Source organism: Lachnellula hyalina (assembly GCF_007821495.1).
Source record: "Lachnellula hyalina strain CBS 185.66 chromosome Unknown contig00023, whole genome shotgun sequence".
Taxonomy (NCBI): domain Eukaryota; kingdom Fungi; phylum Ascomycota; class Leotiomycetes; order Helotiales; family Lachnaceae; genus Lachnellula; species Lachnellula hyalina.
Genome location: NW_022157137.1, coordinates 149,730 through 165,022, shown reverse-complemented (window position 1 = coordinate 165,022; position 15,293 = coordinate 149,730). Strand labels below are relative to the sequence as shown.

Below are 15,293 nucleotides of genomic sequence, written 5' to 3'. Positions count from 1 at the left end.
TTTGATGTGTCGCCTGCTTGGCGGCTTCGGTGTTCCCCCTCTAGAAGATCCCATAGTATATATTCCGTGGGGGGAGGCGCGAACTGGAGAGTTGGGTTGTTGTTAGGTTGAAGTTTAGCGAATCCCAATACTGTACGAGAGACAAATTTTGTACCACCTTATTCTGTGGCCTACCCCACCGTCTGATGTTACACAAATTCTCTAAAGCAGGCGATCGGCCGATATAGATGGAATTCGAAAACCCCAACCCGTTCTGCATGCACAACATATGAGATTCGTGCATCGCGCGTCCACCTTAAATCATGGCAACGTCTCCGGAGCACGACGAGAGCATCTCAGAGCTGCTTACAGACTTAGAGAATGGTGAGAAAAGACGCGTCTGAAAACGTGTATCACGCGTAAAAACTGACTCTTGCAATAGCCGCAAAGGTTCCAGCAAAGGTTCGAGCAAGCAAAATATCGAGTAGGGTAGACAAAGTCTGCTCGAAAGCATACGAAGAAGGCTTTTCCAGCGCGTCTCTTGGTAGGGTTATCGATATTATCACCATCCCCAATGAGCTAGACCAAGCAAGCATAAATAGCTTGATCAGAAATCTCTATCCCGCTGGCAAGGTCTCGGATAGCATTGTAACCAAAGTCGTTGCCAGCCTGGGTCATGGAAGGGCTAAGCCGTCGTACAATGCTCAGGCAGCGCTGTTGAAGTGGCTGGTCATGGTCTATGATGTCCTCGAGAATCCGAAAGTATTATCTCAGCTTTATGGTATTCTCTTCAACCTTCTCGACACAATTGCAATACGGTTATCCCCCCTCCCCAGATCTCCATAGTATCGCATGCTAAACGCTTCAGGTCACATCTGTGTCACGTGCTATCTCTTATAACTCGACGAAAACATGTACGGCCATATCGGATCCAGATCTTGTATGTTAGGCCCTGAGAGTCCTACTATTGCACGCCTCTAATACGTGATAAGGATGGAGTTGACTCGGCAAGCTGGGAATGAACCGCCACTCGTGGGACTGATGAGAGTTTTCAAAGACTACTACCCGGATGTGATTGTTGGCGATGTGACATCTGGACGAGCATCTGTGTTTACGGTAGGATGGTTTGAAATCCATGAAGCCTTTGCTAACCAACTTAGCACCCGAATCATGAATGGCGGCAGCGACTTGGGGAGATTCAGACAGTCCACTTTCAGAAGACACAGGATGGTTTACCGCTGGAGCAACGGACTTTTAGAGCCAATAGAAGAGGGACAAGGCAGACCAAATCTTCAGTGGTACCAGAAGTGCATACTTCACGTGCTCAAGAAGTAAGTTTTACTTCACCCGCCTCAAGCCGTGATGTTAACAAATATAGTCTTCTGTCACTCTGGAAGAGATCGAAGACGTACATGACTTTGTTCAACGTCTCGAGAAGATTGAACCTCCCAATCAACTGGTTGCAGTGATTCAGGATTCTCTTTTGCAGAAGTTCTTGCAATTAAGATCATCCGAGGTCTATGCGAGACGAGTCGACAGTTGGCTGATGGCCTTCTTTGAGGACCAATTGGAGGCTGCCGACACTTCTGAGATCAAGATCCTAGAAATGCTGGTTTCCATCCAAGCATATACGCATTATACCAAGGTACGTATTCAGCGCTATGGGTATATGTTCAGAAATGCTGACGAATCCGTAGAAACTACCACCGACATGTTCAGCATATCTAAACTCAATGATCACCTCCTGGAATGGTGTTGTGGGCCGTCAAATCATACTTGATCTTTTGTCATACACCCCTCTTGGGCCATTCCAAGGTTAGTAGCCGAAACATGGTACGATACAGTTCTGACAATGTTAGATCTATACTATTCTATCTTCCAAGCAATGGAGGAAGCTCTTCTAGATGACGAAGCCGAGCAGTCAAAGCTGGATCTCCTGACATTCTATAATAAGCTGCTCAACAACTGGGCGGTAGCCGTCCTAATAGACCCTCAACTTTCACCTACGGCAAAAGAATCCATTTCCGCATTAATAAAACACGTCGATACCCTCGCCCTCAGTATCGTCCAAAGCTCACAAAGCATCACTACACTCTCCACAGTCCTCACCTTCTACGAATCCATCGCCTTCATAATCACCCAGCCATCCCTAAACGAAACAGTCCGTATAATCATCCCGCCGACCGAACTCATCTACACCCTACATTTCACCCCCTCCCTCACCATCCTTAGCCGTCTCTGCGGAATCCTCGCACTCTACAAACGCGCCTTCGAGATGGCCATAGGCCCAAAGGCCTCGGTCAGCAAAGGTGCACAAAGCTACCCAAAAGACTATATCAATCGTTTCAATGGATTTCTTATGGATATCTGTAATTGTATCTGGCGAAGTCGCGCCTTCAACACCGCAGATATGAACGCGCTCGGGTGTGATCTGCATCCAGACATCGCACAAGTCCTCGACACATACGTGAGGAGTCTCGGCAAGAACTTGACTCTTATGTCGCTCTTTAGTTTGTCCTTCTCGCCCGTGTTATGCTTACTCTCGATATCTTATGTGAGAGATTTGGAAGATGCTGCCGGGGAGGAGATTGAGGTCCGCCATGCGGGCCCGGTCACGATGCAAAGTCTGAAACTATTGGAGAAGGATGGGGGGCTGAAGTATAATTGGGCGGATTATAGGTTGGGGTTTTTGCATTATTTGGATAAGAAAGGGGTCATGGGGGTAGGGGAGTTGATGTATAATACGATGAAGCAGCTTATGCCTGCGAAGAAACCATAGAGGGAACTGAATAACAAATTATGAGGAGATGAAAGTAGTTGTAGTGAGGTGTTGAAATATCGAATTGATGTAGCGTGCCTGGATGTCTCGAATCCAGCGATGACTATAAACTGATTTATGTCTCACTTGAGGAAGTCTTCGACTTATTTAGTGCGCCCTGGGAGAGGAAGTAGCATCTCTAGTGCTACCATGACTAGGGTTTTCTTCCATATTGGAACTTCAGTCGGCCTACTTCCTTCCAGAAACTTGAACCATCGAATCATCTTGACAGTCGATTTGGCCTGATCAAGTGCTGGCTTCTAGTGCTATCGCCTGTCATATTGGACTTGGAATGGGACGTGAGAGTTCTTTCTCCAATTAATATTTTCGCTTCTGATCCCTTCTACCATTCCGCATTATTAATTATTCAGAACCGCTGTATCGTCTTTCATGCACCCATTCCCAACCGCCCCTAACTCCAAAAACAAAAACCCGAACTTATTTCTACATCAATCGTGGCAATTTACCTCTCTTCTCACTTCATAACTCCTTCGTGGCCCCTATAATCGACGAGCCAGCAGCATTCGCAGCCACGGCAACCGTCTCCTTAACCTTCTCAACCAGCACCGAACTCGTAGCACTATCAAGCACGGAGTTCACGCCCACACCAGCCAGCTTCGCGCTCTCTTCGCCGTTGTAGTAGAACCAGGCGCGGTTGGTGAGGAAGGCGATGTGTTGCGGGAGGTAGAGCGTCATGGCGATTATAATCATGCTGAAGAAGAGGAAGAGGAAGGAATCTGTTTCTTCGAGTCAGTTGATGTGATTGATGTGCACACGAGTAGAAGGACGGATAAGGGGACGGGCCGGAAGGTCAGGGACGACGCAGGTGGGATGGATGGTGAGCTTACTGAAGATGAATTTTTCGGTCGGTGTCAACATGTATAGGGAGAATGTGACCTGGTATCATCAGTGTCTATAGCTAAAGCGGAATGCTTTCGCCAGGACGAAGTACCTCATATTGGTATCTCTTGCGCTGCAGCCAGCGAAACGTGGATGCGAACATGGCGATTGTGACGTTGGGGGGTTTCTGTTTCTGAACCGATGAAAATATCGAGCAATGGTTCCGAGGAGATACAAATACAGTTGTAGTGTTACGGGTTTCCAGAAAACGAGTAACTATGCAGTTGATGAAGCCCAGTCGATAAATTACAGTACAGGAATCTCCCCATAATTTTGGAACAAGCGCTTGGCGCCAAGCGGGCTCGGCGGCGGCTGTCAGGCTAAAATCTCCGGTGTTGAAGGTCTTGGGACAACACAGCGTCAAAAGAAGAGTCTCAATCGCAAAATGTACCATGCTTCAAGAAGGCTTTCGAATTCTGAGGAGGAGCCTCGTCTTTGATCATGCATTGACCAAGTACATAACAAAATGTAGCATCACTACGACTTCAGCAAAATGGGTGAAGAAGATGCCGGACAGGCCTAAGCCGCCCCCAGAAGATGAGTTCACAGAGGTATTCTTACACGGCAGTGGGCCTGGTGGTCAGAAAATCGTATGTTCCTATCAACTGCAGATTTTCCTGCTCTTTCCTCACGTGGATCTGATCTAATTTAAAGTCTAGAACAAAACCTCCTCAGCCGTGCAATTGAAGCATCTCCCTACCGGCCTGGTCCTCAAAGTCCAAGAGCACCGTTCACGTACCCAGAATAGGAAGCTTGCCAGGCAGATGCTTGCTGATAGATTGGATGTGATGGAAAGGGGATCCGAGAGTAGAGTTGCTGTTAAGGGGGAAGTGAAGAGGAAGAAGAAGAGCAGTGCTACGAAGAAGAGTAAAAGGAAATACCGACGGTTGGAAGAGGAGAAATCCGGAGAATTGGAAGGACCAGAGGACGATGATCTGGTAGAGGAGGACACTCCAGAAGCTGCGAAAGGGTCAGAGGGGCGGCAATAACCATTGGGGTTGAGCAAGCTTGGACTCTCCTTCCAAATATTCCAAATACAATACCCATGCGATTCGAGAGGACCGACCTCATCGGCGGAGTGTATGACAAGAAAGCGAACACAGCGTGCTGCGGACAAAGTTGCATTCCTCCCTATATCCCTCTACATCCATTTCCGATGCGATATCCGGCTCTAGTGTAGCCGGTATTTACTCCGAACAATAATGCCCCTGGAACCATTGTTATATCACAGTCACATGAAAGCTTTGATTCTATTTTCAGTCTTTTCTCGGTGGAGACAGGGTAGTGTCTCGCAATTGCCACTACGCAATTCATCTGTTCAATGATAGTCCATCATATTGAGCACTATATAGAGCCATGGCCCTTGATATTCAGAGCCCTTTTTTTTGTTTTCTGCTTGTTATCCATGCCAGGTCCATTCTGACTCATCCGACCACTTATCTCTCAAAATGCTAAGCTCCAAGCTCTGCACCATCAGTCCTTCAACCTCCCTTGAGGTCACCCCCTCCAATCTCCCTACTATCACCCCCTCCCTCATATTCCTCCACTTCTGGGGCGGTTCGTCCCGAACCTACAGCCAAGTAATATCTCACCTCCCCGCCCACCACAGCATCTCCGTCTCCTTCCGCGGCTGGGGCCAATCAACCGGGCCCCAAGAGCCCGCCGCATATTCCATCTACGCCCTCGCTTCAGATATCGAGTCTCTCATCCCGTCTCTCAACATCGCAGATTTCATCCTGATAGGCCATTCCATGGGAGGAAAAGTAGCACAGCTACTCGCCGGAAGAAACATCTTCGGCTCCCGACTAAAGGGGGTGGTGTTACTAGCACCCGCTCCCCCTATTCCGTTCCAACTCCCCGAGGAAATGAGAGAGCAGCAACGGACTGCGTTCTGTACTGCTGAATCTGCAGAATTTGTTGTGAGGAATGTACTTACGGCTCGACCTTTGGCCGATGAGACGGTAAATATGCTGGTGGAGGATATGGTGAGGGGAAACAGGTATGCGAGGGAAGCATGGCCGGGGTATGGGATGGGGGAGGATGTGTCGGGGGATGCGAGGAGGATTTCGGTGCCAGTGCTTGTGGTTGGGGGGGATCGGGATCGGGTCGAGACGGTGGAGAGGTTGAAGAGTGAGGTGATGGGGAACGTAAAGGGGGAATTGGTTGTCGTGGAGGGGGCGGGACATTTGTTACCTGTTGAGGCACCGGAGGCTGTTGCTGGGTTCATCGAGGGGTTTGTTCGAAAGCTGGTGGCTTGAGATGGCTGGGAGATTGGAGGGGTACTTCAAGTGTATCGATTGGGATGATTGTTCCATTTCAAGTGCGCATCTGCGAGACTTCAAAGTAGCTGTAGAGTAGGTCCCGGAATGACTTGAATGGACTGTTGTAAAAATGCAGTGTGGAGCAAGAACGCCTTCGATTCTGCCCTGGGCCTGGTCCTAAGTCTCCCCGATGGAATATTTCTAATATATGCGGTAATGGTATCACGTAGATTTATGTCTTTGGTCTGCATTTTTATCATTTATTCGTGCTATCATTACATTTTGACGTCGCTTGCTTCAAGAGTGAAGATGCAGCAAAGCTATTCATCTCAACCGAGTTTTGTTGGGTTTCAAAATCTCAGTCCATGTCCTCTTCTATCCTACAGTCTGCAAGCGATATCAAAACAGGCCGTATTTGTCCTTCAGCTGCGAAGTGCACCATGAGAGCAAATATTGAGAATGTGCCAGGTAGTGTGGGGCATTCTCTCAGGCTGCTATGCTCTAATCAGAAAGTTCCTCGGAAGCAGAATCCTCCTCTCTGAATAGTACAAATTCAAAAGTGCCATTGACCTTTTCCTCAATCGCCTGTCGAATGATGCCTTGCTCAATATCGGTGAAGGCGTGGACAGGGTTCTGGTTCATCACTGCCAAGAGCAGGCCATGATTGGTGTCTGGTTGTAGCTGCGCTATGAAGGCTAGAATGCCGTCAAGTGTGAATGAGGAGAGAGAAAGGATATTGAGAACCCGTAGTTGACGAAGACTCGAAATAGAATACCATATGCTGTCGTCAACATCGTAACCCATGAACCAAAGCTCTTCTAAATTTCTCATGTGACGTGCTAGGTTTATGATATCCGGAGGCCGGAAGTATTCGGAGGTGGGTACCAAGTTGAGATGCTTTAGCTTTGGCAATTTGGTTATCGATTGAATGAGTATATCAATATCGTCTCGGAAACCTCCTTCAGCATCTGCCTTCAGCTCCAGATGCTCCAAAGACGTTTGATGCGACAGTGCCCTGTGAAAGTCTTGGTTGTCGATCACTGGGTACCCAGTTACGACTAGTTTCTGGAGCTTGGTGTTGTTGGAGAGACAAACTTCAGTTAGAATTGATGGAGCAGTATTTAGGCCTTGTAACAGGAGTTCGCGGAGCTGCTCGCACTTTCTAAGCCAGGCGATAACTTCCAGGTAAACATCATTCTCAGTAGCCTTCAAATCGATGAATCCCGCCTGCCTATCAGCAGTGAGGTCGAGAGTTTCTAAGAAATTGCATCCTTGGAGGTGGTTAAGATTTTTGATACCATTAGGCTTGACACCATGAAGCTTCAAAGTCTTCAGAGAGCCGCAATGGTGGTTTAGGGCAAGAAGGGTTTCAGGGCCGACTCCATCAGCCGTTTGAGCGGTAAACGACCGAAGCGTGTTCGGCCTCAGGGCGCTAAAAAATGAGGCAAGGCTTGAATCGTCATCGTCCCCAACTTTATAGACCGACAGGTCGTCGAATTCAAAACAATTGTTGGCAATAGATGTAGCTACATTTGCGGTTAAAGCCCCTCCGTCCCATATAGTCAAAGATTTTAACTTGGACAATCTACCGGTCCATTGTGACAGTGAAGTTGTATTTATATCACCAGACAGATCCTCAAGGGCTACTGTAGAGTGGCTTTGACTTGCAGATTCGGTGACATAGCTGGTGATAGATTCCCCCACAGCCTCAAGGATGAGCGGAATAGTAAGCCGGTCTATCGAGACAAGAAAGTTAATATTAGTTCTTAGGCATCTTCAACGTGATACCTGGCTTGGAACATTCTATGTGACTTGAGAGGCGTGGAAAAGAAAACCACCCTGTCACTTACTGTACACAGATTTGGGTTCTTTTCTTGTCTTTCTCTTGACCGGGGTCTCTTGAGCCTTTAGAAATTGGGCCATGTCACCAGCAAAGAAGTCCCGCTGCAACTGATCTCGAAACGAGGTATCATCGAGAAGATCCGAAAGGTTCGAGAGGTCGAGGACTCGAATGTAAAGACCATACGGATATAATGTTTGGCCGAGACATGAGCGGATGACCGACTTCCACTGTAAAGCCCATTTTGCTACCATATTCCTTTGCTTGGAAACCTGAGCATCATATTCGAGGCCTTGATTCTTCGTCAATTCGGCATCGTTGCCTTCGCTGCTGATTACTGGTGATAGGTGATCTGCATGGCCGTGGAGTCAGTGTTGCCTGATCGAGAAGAATTTTGGCATCCTAAGTATTCCTAATGTTCTTGAATACCCAAGGCATTCAAAAGGACGTTGAAGCATCCAAATGTGTTCGAAGAAGGGGAAAAAAGCCGATCAGAGAGGTTTGCTTACGGATTTTATATAGCCATCCCAGAGCTATGCCAGCCAGAGAGCTTCCTGTTCGTGCGCAGTTGAAGAGAGTCCCGAAGTCTTGGAGATTTGCCAGCTCCTCACAAATATAGAACAAGACATCCTGGGGAAGATTGAGGTCATACATGATATCCGAGACTAAGTCACTGATTTGGCTGCAATTCAGTAGGTAGTTTTGCTAAGATTTTGGTCTTGATATTGATGTTTTGCAGAGGTAACGCGGGCGCGGGGTCTAAAAGATGACGCGCCTGGCCGTAGACGTGACAAAGCGGCACTCCAGCCAGCTCCTCTCCTCTCTAACCGCGAGCGCGAGTTCCGCTTGATGCAGGGAGAATATAGTGCCGCTTTATCCGTCACACCAGTTGGCGACGCGACTGGACTCGTACCTAAATTCCATCGCGAATCCACGGGAAATCAATTGGATCGGTCCACAACACCAAATCCGTGAAATCATGATACCATGAATCTAAGTAACGGAGCTATGCCCCGAAAGTAGCCCAGTCCCTAGGGATCCATCATGGCCATCTTGAATTTCACTCTCAGCCCCGAATCATTCAGCAAGTTGCATGATGCTCTTGTCTGTTTGGGCAAGTTCAGCGAAGCAGTTTCAATAGAAGCATCTCATGACAAGGTCAGTTGGGATGCTTCAGTCAATTCACACTATTGGTACTGATCAAATCCAGCTTGTTTTGACTGCTCTCAACACCTCAAAATCTGCATACGCCTCTTTTAAACTCACAGGCAATAAGTTCTTCTCCAAGTACCAGTTCAAGCCTCCCAGGTCTGGTACTCAGGCCAAGGATAAATTCTACTGCAAAATTTATAACAAGGTGAGCAATCTGGTGAATATTATGCCTCCTCCATTTTCTCATCTTTTTTAGGCATTATTGTCTGTATTCAAGGGACGTGGTTTCGACCCCACCAGGGAGAGAGACACTGCAATCGAAAAGTGTGAGATCTCTGTCGAAGACGGAGAAGGGCAGAAAAGCCGATTCGTAATCAAGATCATTTGCAGACATGGTAAGATATCCAGTCAAGTTTCGCCAGCAGCGAATTGACGTCTACAGGCGTGATCAAGACTTACCGCTTGACTTTTGAGTCTATTGCACCAATGCATGCCTTCTTTGACAGGGCGATCGCCAGGAATAGCTGGTCAATTTCTTCAAGGACTTTGCGAGAATTCGTCGAACATTTCGGATCTGGTACGGAGCAACTCGATATCTATTCAGAAGATGGCCGTGTCAGTCTCACGAGTTACACTGAGAAGATCATGTCTGGAACCGGTAGGTCTCTGACTCTGCAATTTTAACGAAATAATGACTGATTTTAGTACAGAGATATTAAAGCAACCACTGCGTACTACAATTGCAATAGATACCTTGGAATTTGCCGAATTTTCTGTCGAAGAGCAACTTCATATCGTTATTAGTGTCAAGGATTTCAAGTCAATTATCACACATGCTGGGATCACCAATACGATTGTGACAGCTTTGTATTCTCGCCCGCAATGCCCAATGCAACTGACATACAGCGACGAGGGCATGACAAGCGAGTTTATCCTGATGACTACTGGGGAGGTTCGGGGTCTTTCGCAGGCACCTACTCCTGACGCATCTAGAGCTGGGTCTAAAAGGCCTGCTACTAGACAGCCCCTTGAAGCGAAATCGAATTCAGAGATGCCACCTCCACCAGCCAGTGCTGCACCAAGCCGGGTACGAGAGGACGCAAACAAAAGGGCCCCGAGACCGTCGCCACCTCCTCCGCAGCCTAGCATCCAGGCCAACGAGCTCTTCATGACTCAAAATGACGAAGACCGAAGATGGGACCCGGTCAATGACGATGATGACGAACCGATGCTACTTTGGGATACCGGAGAGGTAGATAATGTAAGCAAAGTTCCGTACGGCAAGCCGAACGTGCTAATCTTGGCTTGCAGAATCCGATGACTATGAATTCAAGTCGAAACCCGAACCAAAGCCAGAGCATCAACGGGCCGCCGGTGAATGAGGGAGGAGACTCAGATGCAAATTTAATCCCCACACAGCGTCTTCCACCAACTCAACGTCTTTCAGAGGTATATTCCGCGCGCTCTCTTGATTGCGAATGCGGTCTAACGTAGTACTAGGTCAAGGGAATGTTCGATTGATGAAAGCGTTCAGGGCATATTCGGAAACAATCCATTGCTCCCATCCTTGCCATGCACGTAACTCGAGCGCTGCATCGAAAGAGCTAAACTCGCTAATAGCGAGTGTAATATTGTGCCCAGCGGAGGTGATATGATGTCGTCAAGACGACTGGCAATTCCAGGTAGCATGAGCAAGAGGGTCACTCAATCGCTGATGAAGATCCAACTAGTAGCACAGCCTGCCCCAATGCCGGAGATCTTGGTCCCTGGTGGTAAATACTTCGAAGAAGCAATTACATTCCAGCGGCCCTTCACATCGCCGTTTGTTGTAATTGGTCCGCAGTTGCCGTGCTCGCCCCATCCCCATGCCAAGACGTCCCCTTCCACTGTAAGTCCCAATACATGCTCGCTACCAACCCCAATCTGTGACATTGATGGCAATGCTGGAGGGGTAAGTTGTCCATGATCCTCTCTGCCCCAAGATAGTAGATTGCCATCTTCCTGCAACACAAAGATGCTTCCCCAGCTTGCACCTACATCCTTCCATCTAGGTATAACTGGTGGAGCGGAAGACCGAATGTTCCATTTATCAGATCCGAGGATAACATGCTCCCCTTTCTCGGGTTCCCCAACAAGGTAAGTGAACTCTCGCCCGCAAACGGTGCGAAGAACCTTGAAATCAACATCTATGATCTTTGGAACGTAGATAATGCCTTCCGGTTGACCTAGCTGGCCCTTACGACCGTTACCCCATCCATAAACAGCTCCATTGTCCAGTACAGCGACTACATGAGTGACAGAAGCCGTCAAGTCCACAATTTCGTTCCCTTCAGGGGGAAAGTTTTTGACTAAATGGGCCTTGGAAGAGCGAAAGAGGAGTTCTCCTTGAGCAAGCTCGCCTTTATTCCCAATACCAAAGGTGTAGACTTTCGTAGCACGTCCATTCTCGTCTTCCTGAACTATGATAGAAGCCTCCCAAGTAGCAGCGCAAAAAAGGATACGTGATTTATTCAAGTCTTCTGAGAGACGGATCTTCTGAAAGCGAGAGTCGGAATAATCAGAACCAGATACAAGGCCGCATGCCCCACTGCTAGGATCACCAGAGCAGTGGATCTCGCCGGATGAGAGTAAGAGAGTATGGTTTCCACCTGCCGCTACTTTCACTTTCGATGCTGTTGAAAGAATGGCGCTGGGGGTGAAATTGACTTCTTTTGGGACAGAGACATCTTCTTTGTGACCAATGCCCAGCTGACCAGAACCATTCGATCCAATTGCGTAAACGACTCCCATCTTGATTTTTCTGTGAGCAGGTCAGATTTAGAAACTCTGGGTTAAACTCGCTTGCTTGTCTTGTAGACAATCTGGAGTAATATTGATCCGGATGAATTTCGGAGGCACGCGGGCCACGGGGCAAGGGGCACGGGGCTAGGCTGGGTTGGGAGACTTAGGTTCGGCTAGTTAGCGCGCCCACACAAAATTTTGCTGGCTTCTGCATCTTCAGCAAGTTTCTGGTTGACCTTCTTCTTATTCCAGGACCATCACCAAAATCGACAATCGACAATCGACAAACTCGACACGATGCCTGCCAAGAAGCAAACCGGTACTTCCTCTTCGGAGCAGGTCGCAAAGACGTACGTTTATATTATCTCGAAGAGCTGATTGAAGTTTGGGTTCAGATTTAGTCGCCGTCCTTTCTCGCTGGATCTCCATCGTATCATGGCCATTGCGCTCTCTGATACATGGCAGCCAGCTCGATCCTTCCCGAAATACTTCTTCTCCTTCGACGATCAAGGCCTAAACACCCTCCATCGCGGGGAGATCGGTACCACGGGGTCTTGAGGTTGAAGATTCGTTCTTCTCTTTAAAATTCATTGCCGCACAATCTAAGTACTACTCATGCGTTCTGCGCTGGGCACGAAAAGATGTTACGTGCAGTGCATCAATCTTGGACTTTGTCCGAGGTCTTGTCAGTTGAGACGCAATGTCAATTGAATATACCATCCTCCCCAGGAGCGGTTTCATGAGATATCTCACTGATAAAATCCATACTTCGAGTTAGCCTCCTGCGAGAATGTCGCGCTCTAGCTGCAATTCTCACCCGGCGCTCTTCCACACAAGTTGTATGTGGGACAACGACTAACCTGAGCAGATCCGTCCCAACCGCCGACCAAATCCTCATTCCCGAGACCCTCTTGAAGAAGCGCAAGTCTCAGGAGAAGGCCCGCGCGGAGCGCACTACCGAGCTTGAGAAGAAGAAGAAGGTCAGTGGCTATTTCGTATACACGAGGGTGACATTCAATGGCTATTATGATGCATAACACCATTTTCGCGACTAGATACAAAAGTATCGATGTTGTCGCCAATTAACCATCTTTCGGGTCTGAAACAGTCATTGAAGATGTCACCTTTGTGTTTATAAGTTTATACTTGGATCACAGCTAACATCTTCAACTGTAGGCTCAAAAGGAGAAGCGCGGTGTCATCTTCAAGCGTGCCGAGAAGTACGTCAAGGAGTACCGTGATGTAGAGCGTGAGAAGATTCGTCTTGCCCGTCTCTCCAAGCAAGATGGTTCTTTCTACATTCCTGCTGAGGATAAGTTGGTCTTCGTTGTCCGTATCAAGGGGTAAGGGTCGATCTCTCATTTTCTGGGGGCATTCAGCTGACAATTATACAGTATCAACAAGATCGCCCCCAAGCCCCGCAAGATCCTCCAACTTCTCCGTCTCCTCCAGATCAACAACGGTGTCTTTGTCCGCATGACCAAGGCCACCCTTGAGATGTTGAAGGTCGTTGAGCCATGGATCGCCTACGGATACCCCAACCTGAAGACCGTCCGTGAGCTCATTTACAAGCGCGGATACGGAAAGGTTGAGAAGCAACGCATTGCCCTCACCGACAACGCAATCATCGAGACCAGCCTCGGCAAGTACGGTATCGTCTGTATGGAGGATTTGATCCACGAGATCTTCACCGTCGGCCCCAACTTCAAGCAAGCCGCCAACTTCCTCTGTAAGTCAAATTGAGTCCTTTCGTTAAAAACAATACTAATGAGAGGGAATAGGGCCATTCAAGCTGTCCAACCCAACTGGTGGGTTCCGCACAAGAAAGTTCCGTCATTTCGTGGAAGGTGGTGATCTCGGAAACCGTGAGGACAAGATCAACGCTTTGATCAGACAAATGAACTAAGCTTATGTGGATGGGACGATATCATACTGGCGCGGGGTCTGTTTTCAGCTTCTCCGGTTTTTGCTTGCTTCAGTTACTTATCTGGCATGCGAGGCGTAAAGAAGCATAAAAATAAAATAACATGACAAAGCACAGTGTATTCCTTCCTAACTAGTATCCTCTTTGTGATCTCTCGATGTTTATCTATTTGTGTTTAAAAGTGTTGTCTGTTCCAGGGTCTGAATTGCCGGTTCATAACTACATGACGACCGAACACAAGCAAGATATAGCCCCTCAGAAACTACAGTCCTCTATGTTGGAATGTGAAACGGGATCCATGAGCAACGGACCCAATTTCTGCATTCCCTCAAGCCTTGATATCAAAACTGGTCCCACAACCACAACTACTCGTCGCCAACGGATTATCCACAATCTTGAACTGGCTTCCAATCAACTCCATCGTAAAATCAACCTTACTCCCCTTCAACAGATCCAAACTCGGTCCATCCATAACCACCTTCGCACCAGACCCATCTTCCGCCTCAAACACCGTATCATCCTCTCCCAAAACACCTTTCTCGACTGCCGATCCCGGTGGCATCGCATTCGGGTCGCTGGAGGACGTGTTGAGTGCCTGAGGCGCTTCTAGGGGTATTGTAGAGGAGGAGATGGGTAGGGAGGGTAGGGTGGTGAGCGACATCAGGTATTGGAAACCATGGCACCCGCCGCTTTCGACTTGGATTCGCAGGGCGAGGGAGGGGTTGGAGTCTTTGGCCATTATTTCCTTTAGTCTCTATAAAATACATCCCCATTAGCATAAGTTTTCAGACTTCCACGTAGGATGAGACAGTCATATCATACGTTAGAAGCTCGAGGAGTAATCTCTATATGCATCTCATTGCCATCCTCATCCTTTTGCGGGTTATGTATAGCACTCGTATGCTGTCTTGTAGCAGAAGACGTGAATGTTCTTCTAGAGCTTCTTGTAGGCTTGCCTGCCCGAGCAAAGAGGCATCGTGATGGTGGGAGGAGGAAATCTAGGAGTGGCGGCGGGGCGAAGTTGGAGAGATGTCTTCTTGTGGGGGCAAGTTTGAGGAAAGCTCTGGCTGCGTTGGGTGCTTCAGAAGTGCATATCCGTAAGCAGTTCCGTGAGAGAGACTGGGTTGCCATGATCATTGTTTGGAATTGTGCCTAGGGACAAAAGCTGAAGGATGTTGGCGTCTTGCTTGAATAATCATCGAAATATGTCGGCATATCGGCCTTTGTCAGTGGTCACGTGCAATATGTTGTTTGTAACTCAAAGGTACGAGTTCATGCATTTCTCCCATTTCAAAGAGTCGATTATTGTAGCAGGCTCTTATGATGGTTTTAGCCTAGCATAAGGTAGTAAGATGTTTAGCATCTTCCCTTCTAGGGTACCTACTCTACTCTAGCGACTCCCCTTACCCCGTAGTCTAGGTTATATAGCTGCTTCTTTATAACTTAAGTTGAATACCTTTTTTTTCAGTGGACAGATACTGAGTAAAGAGAAAATGATTACACTTAATCAGCGTTCCTTATTGACTGTAGCAGAATATTTACCTGCTCTTTCTTTATGCTAGCATCCCTCTGGCCCCTTGAGGCCTAAAGTACCTAATAGATAGTAAGAACTTTAGCCGGCGCTTGCAGTATTAAGTG

General features: G+C 47.9%; 9 protein-coding genes across 9 annotated transcripts; 5 read left to right on the top strand and 4 right to left on the bottom strand.

The window, feature by feature from the left end:
- Positions 1–302: 302 nt before the first annotated feature.
- On the top strand, positions 303–2,758 carry mis6 (Inner kinetochore subunit; the record flags this gene model as incomplete). The annotated part of the gene is made up of 8 exons (XM_031147242.1): positions 303–363; positions 422–797; positions 848–919; positions 972–1,095; positions 1,140–1,310; positions 1,358–1,624; positions 1,677–1,794; positions 1,839–2,758. The coding sequence occupies 8 exons, from the start codon at positions 303–305 to the stop codon at positions 2,756–2,758; spliced, it is 2,109 nt and encodes a 702-aa protein (XP_031007829.1).
- A 519-nt stretch (positions 2,759–3,277) lies between these two features.
- Positions 3,278–3,830, bottom strand: LHYA1_G002264 (uncharacterized protein; the record flags this gene model as incomplete). Its single annotated transcript, XM_031147241.1, has 3 exons — positions 3,278–3,534; positions 3,646–3,694; positions 3,750–3,830. Coding segments are annotated over 3 exons (387 nt in total), but the record flags the coding sequence as incomplete, so codon positions are not given.
- Positions 3,831–4,089: 259 nt separating this feature from the next.
- On the top strand, positions 4,090–4,686 carry YLR281C (putative peptide chain release factor-like protein, mitochondrial; the record flags this gene model as incomplete). The annotated part of the gene is made up of 2 exons (XM_031147240.1): positions 4,090–4,287; positions 4,357–4,686. The coding sequence occupies 2 exons, from the start codon at positions 4,090–4,092 to the stop codon at positions 4,684–4,686; spliced, it is 528 nt and encodes a 175-aa protein (XP_031007831.1).
- Positions 4,687–5,145: 459 nt separating this feature from the next.
- On the top strand, positions 5,146–5,955 carry yisY (AB hydrolase superfamily protein; the record flags this gene model as incomplete). Its single annotated transcript, XM_031147239.1, has 1 exon — positions 5,146–5,955. One exon carries the CDS (start codon positions 5,146–5,148, stop codon positions 5,953–5,955), a length of 810 nt encoding a protein of 269 aa, XP_031007830.1.
- A 504-nt stretch (positions 5,956–6,459) lies between these two features.
- On the bottom strand, positions 6,460–8,452 carry LHYA1_G002261 (uncharacterized protein; the record flags this gene model as incomplete). The annotated part of the gene is made up of 3 exons (XM_031147238.1): positions 6,460–7,694; positions 7,809–8,150; positions 8,308–8,452. The coding sequence occupies 3 exons, from the start codon at positions 8,450–8,452 to the stop codon at positions 6,460–6,462; spliced, it is 1,722 nt and encodes a 573-aa protein (XP_031007833.1).
- Positions 8,453–8,842: 390 nt separating this feature from the next.
- Positions 8,843–10,471, top strand: rad9_1 (DNA repair protein rad9; the record flags this gene model as incomplete). The annotated part of the gene is made up of 7 exons (XM_031147237.1): positions 8,843–8,956; positions 9,009–9,155; positions 9,207–9,345; positions 9,393–9,608; positions 9,661–10,211; positions 10,262–10,399; positions 10,451–10,471. 7 exons carry the CDS (start codon positions 8,843–8,845, stop codon positions 10,469–10,471), a joined length of 1,326 nt encoding a protein of 441 aa, XP_031007832.1.
- Positions 10,472–10,654: 183 nt separating this feature from the next.
- On the bottom strand, positions 10,655–11,740 carry LHYA1_G002259 (RCC1 repeat-containing protein; the record flags this gene model as incomplete). Its single annotated transcript, XM_031147236.1, has 1 exon — positions 10,655–11,740. One exon carries the CDS (start codon positions 11,738–11,740, stop codon positions 10,655–10,657), a length of 1,086 nt encoding a protein of 361 aa, XP_031007820.1.
- Positions 11,741–12,372: 632 nt separating this feature from the next.
- On the top strand, positions 12,373–13,637 carry rpl-7 (60S ribosomal protein; the record flags this gene model as incomplete). Its single annotated transcript, XM_031147235.1, has 5 exons — positions 12,373–12,416; positions 12,510–12,711; positions 12,908–13,074; positions 13,126–13,460; positions 13,513–13,637. 5 exons carry the CDS (start codon positions 12,373–12,375, stop codon positions 13,635–13,637), a joined length of 873 nt encoding a protein of 290 aa, XP_031007821.1.
- A 346-nt stretch (positions 13,638–13,983) lies between these two features.
- ISCA2 (Iron-sulfur cluster assembly 2-like protein, mitochondrial) lies at positions 13,984–14,786 on the bottom strand (the record flags this gene model as incomplete). The annotated part of the gene is made up of 2 exons (XM_031147234.1): positions 13,984–14,409; positions 14,478–14,786. 2 exons carry the CDS (start codon positions 14,784–14,786, stop codon positions 13,984–13,986), a joined length of 735 nt encoding a protein of 244 aa, XP_031007798.1.
- Between the last annotated feature and the right edge of the window lie 507 nt (positions 14,787–15,293).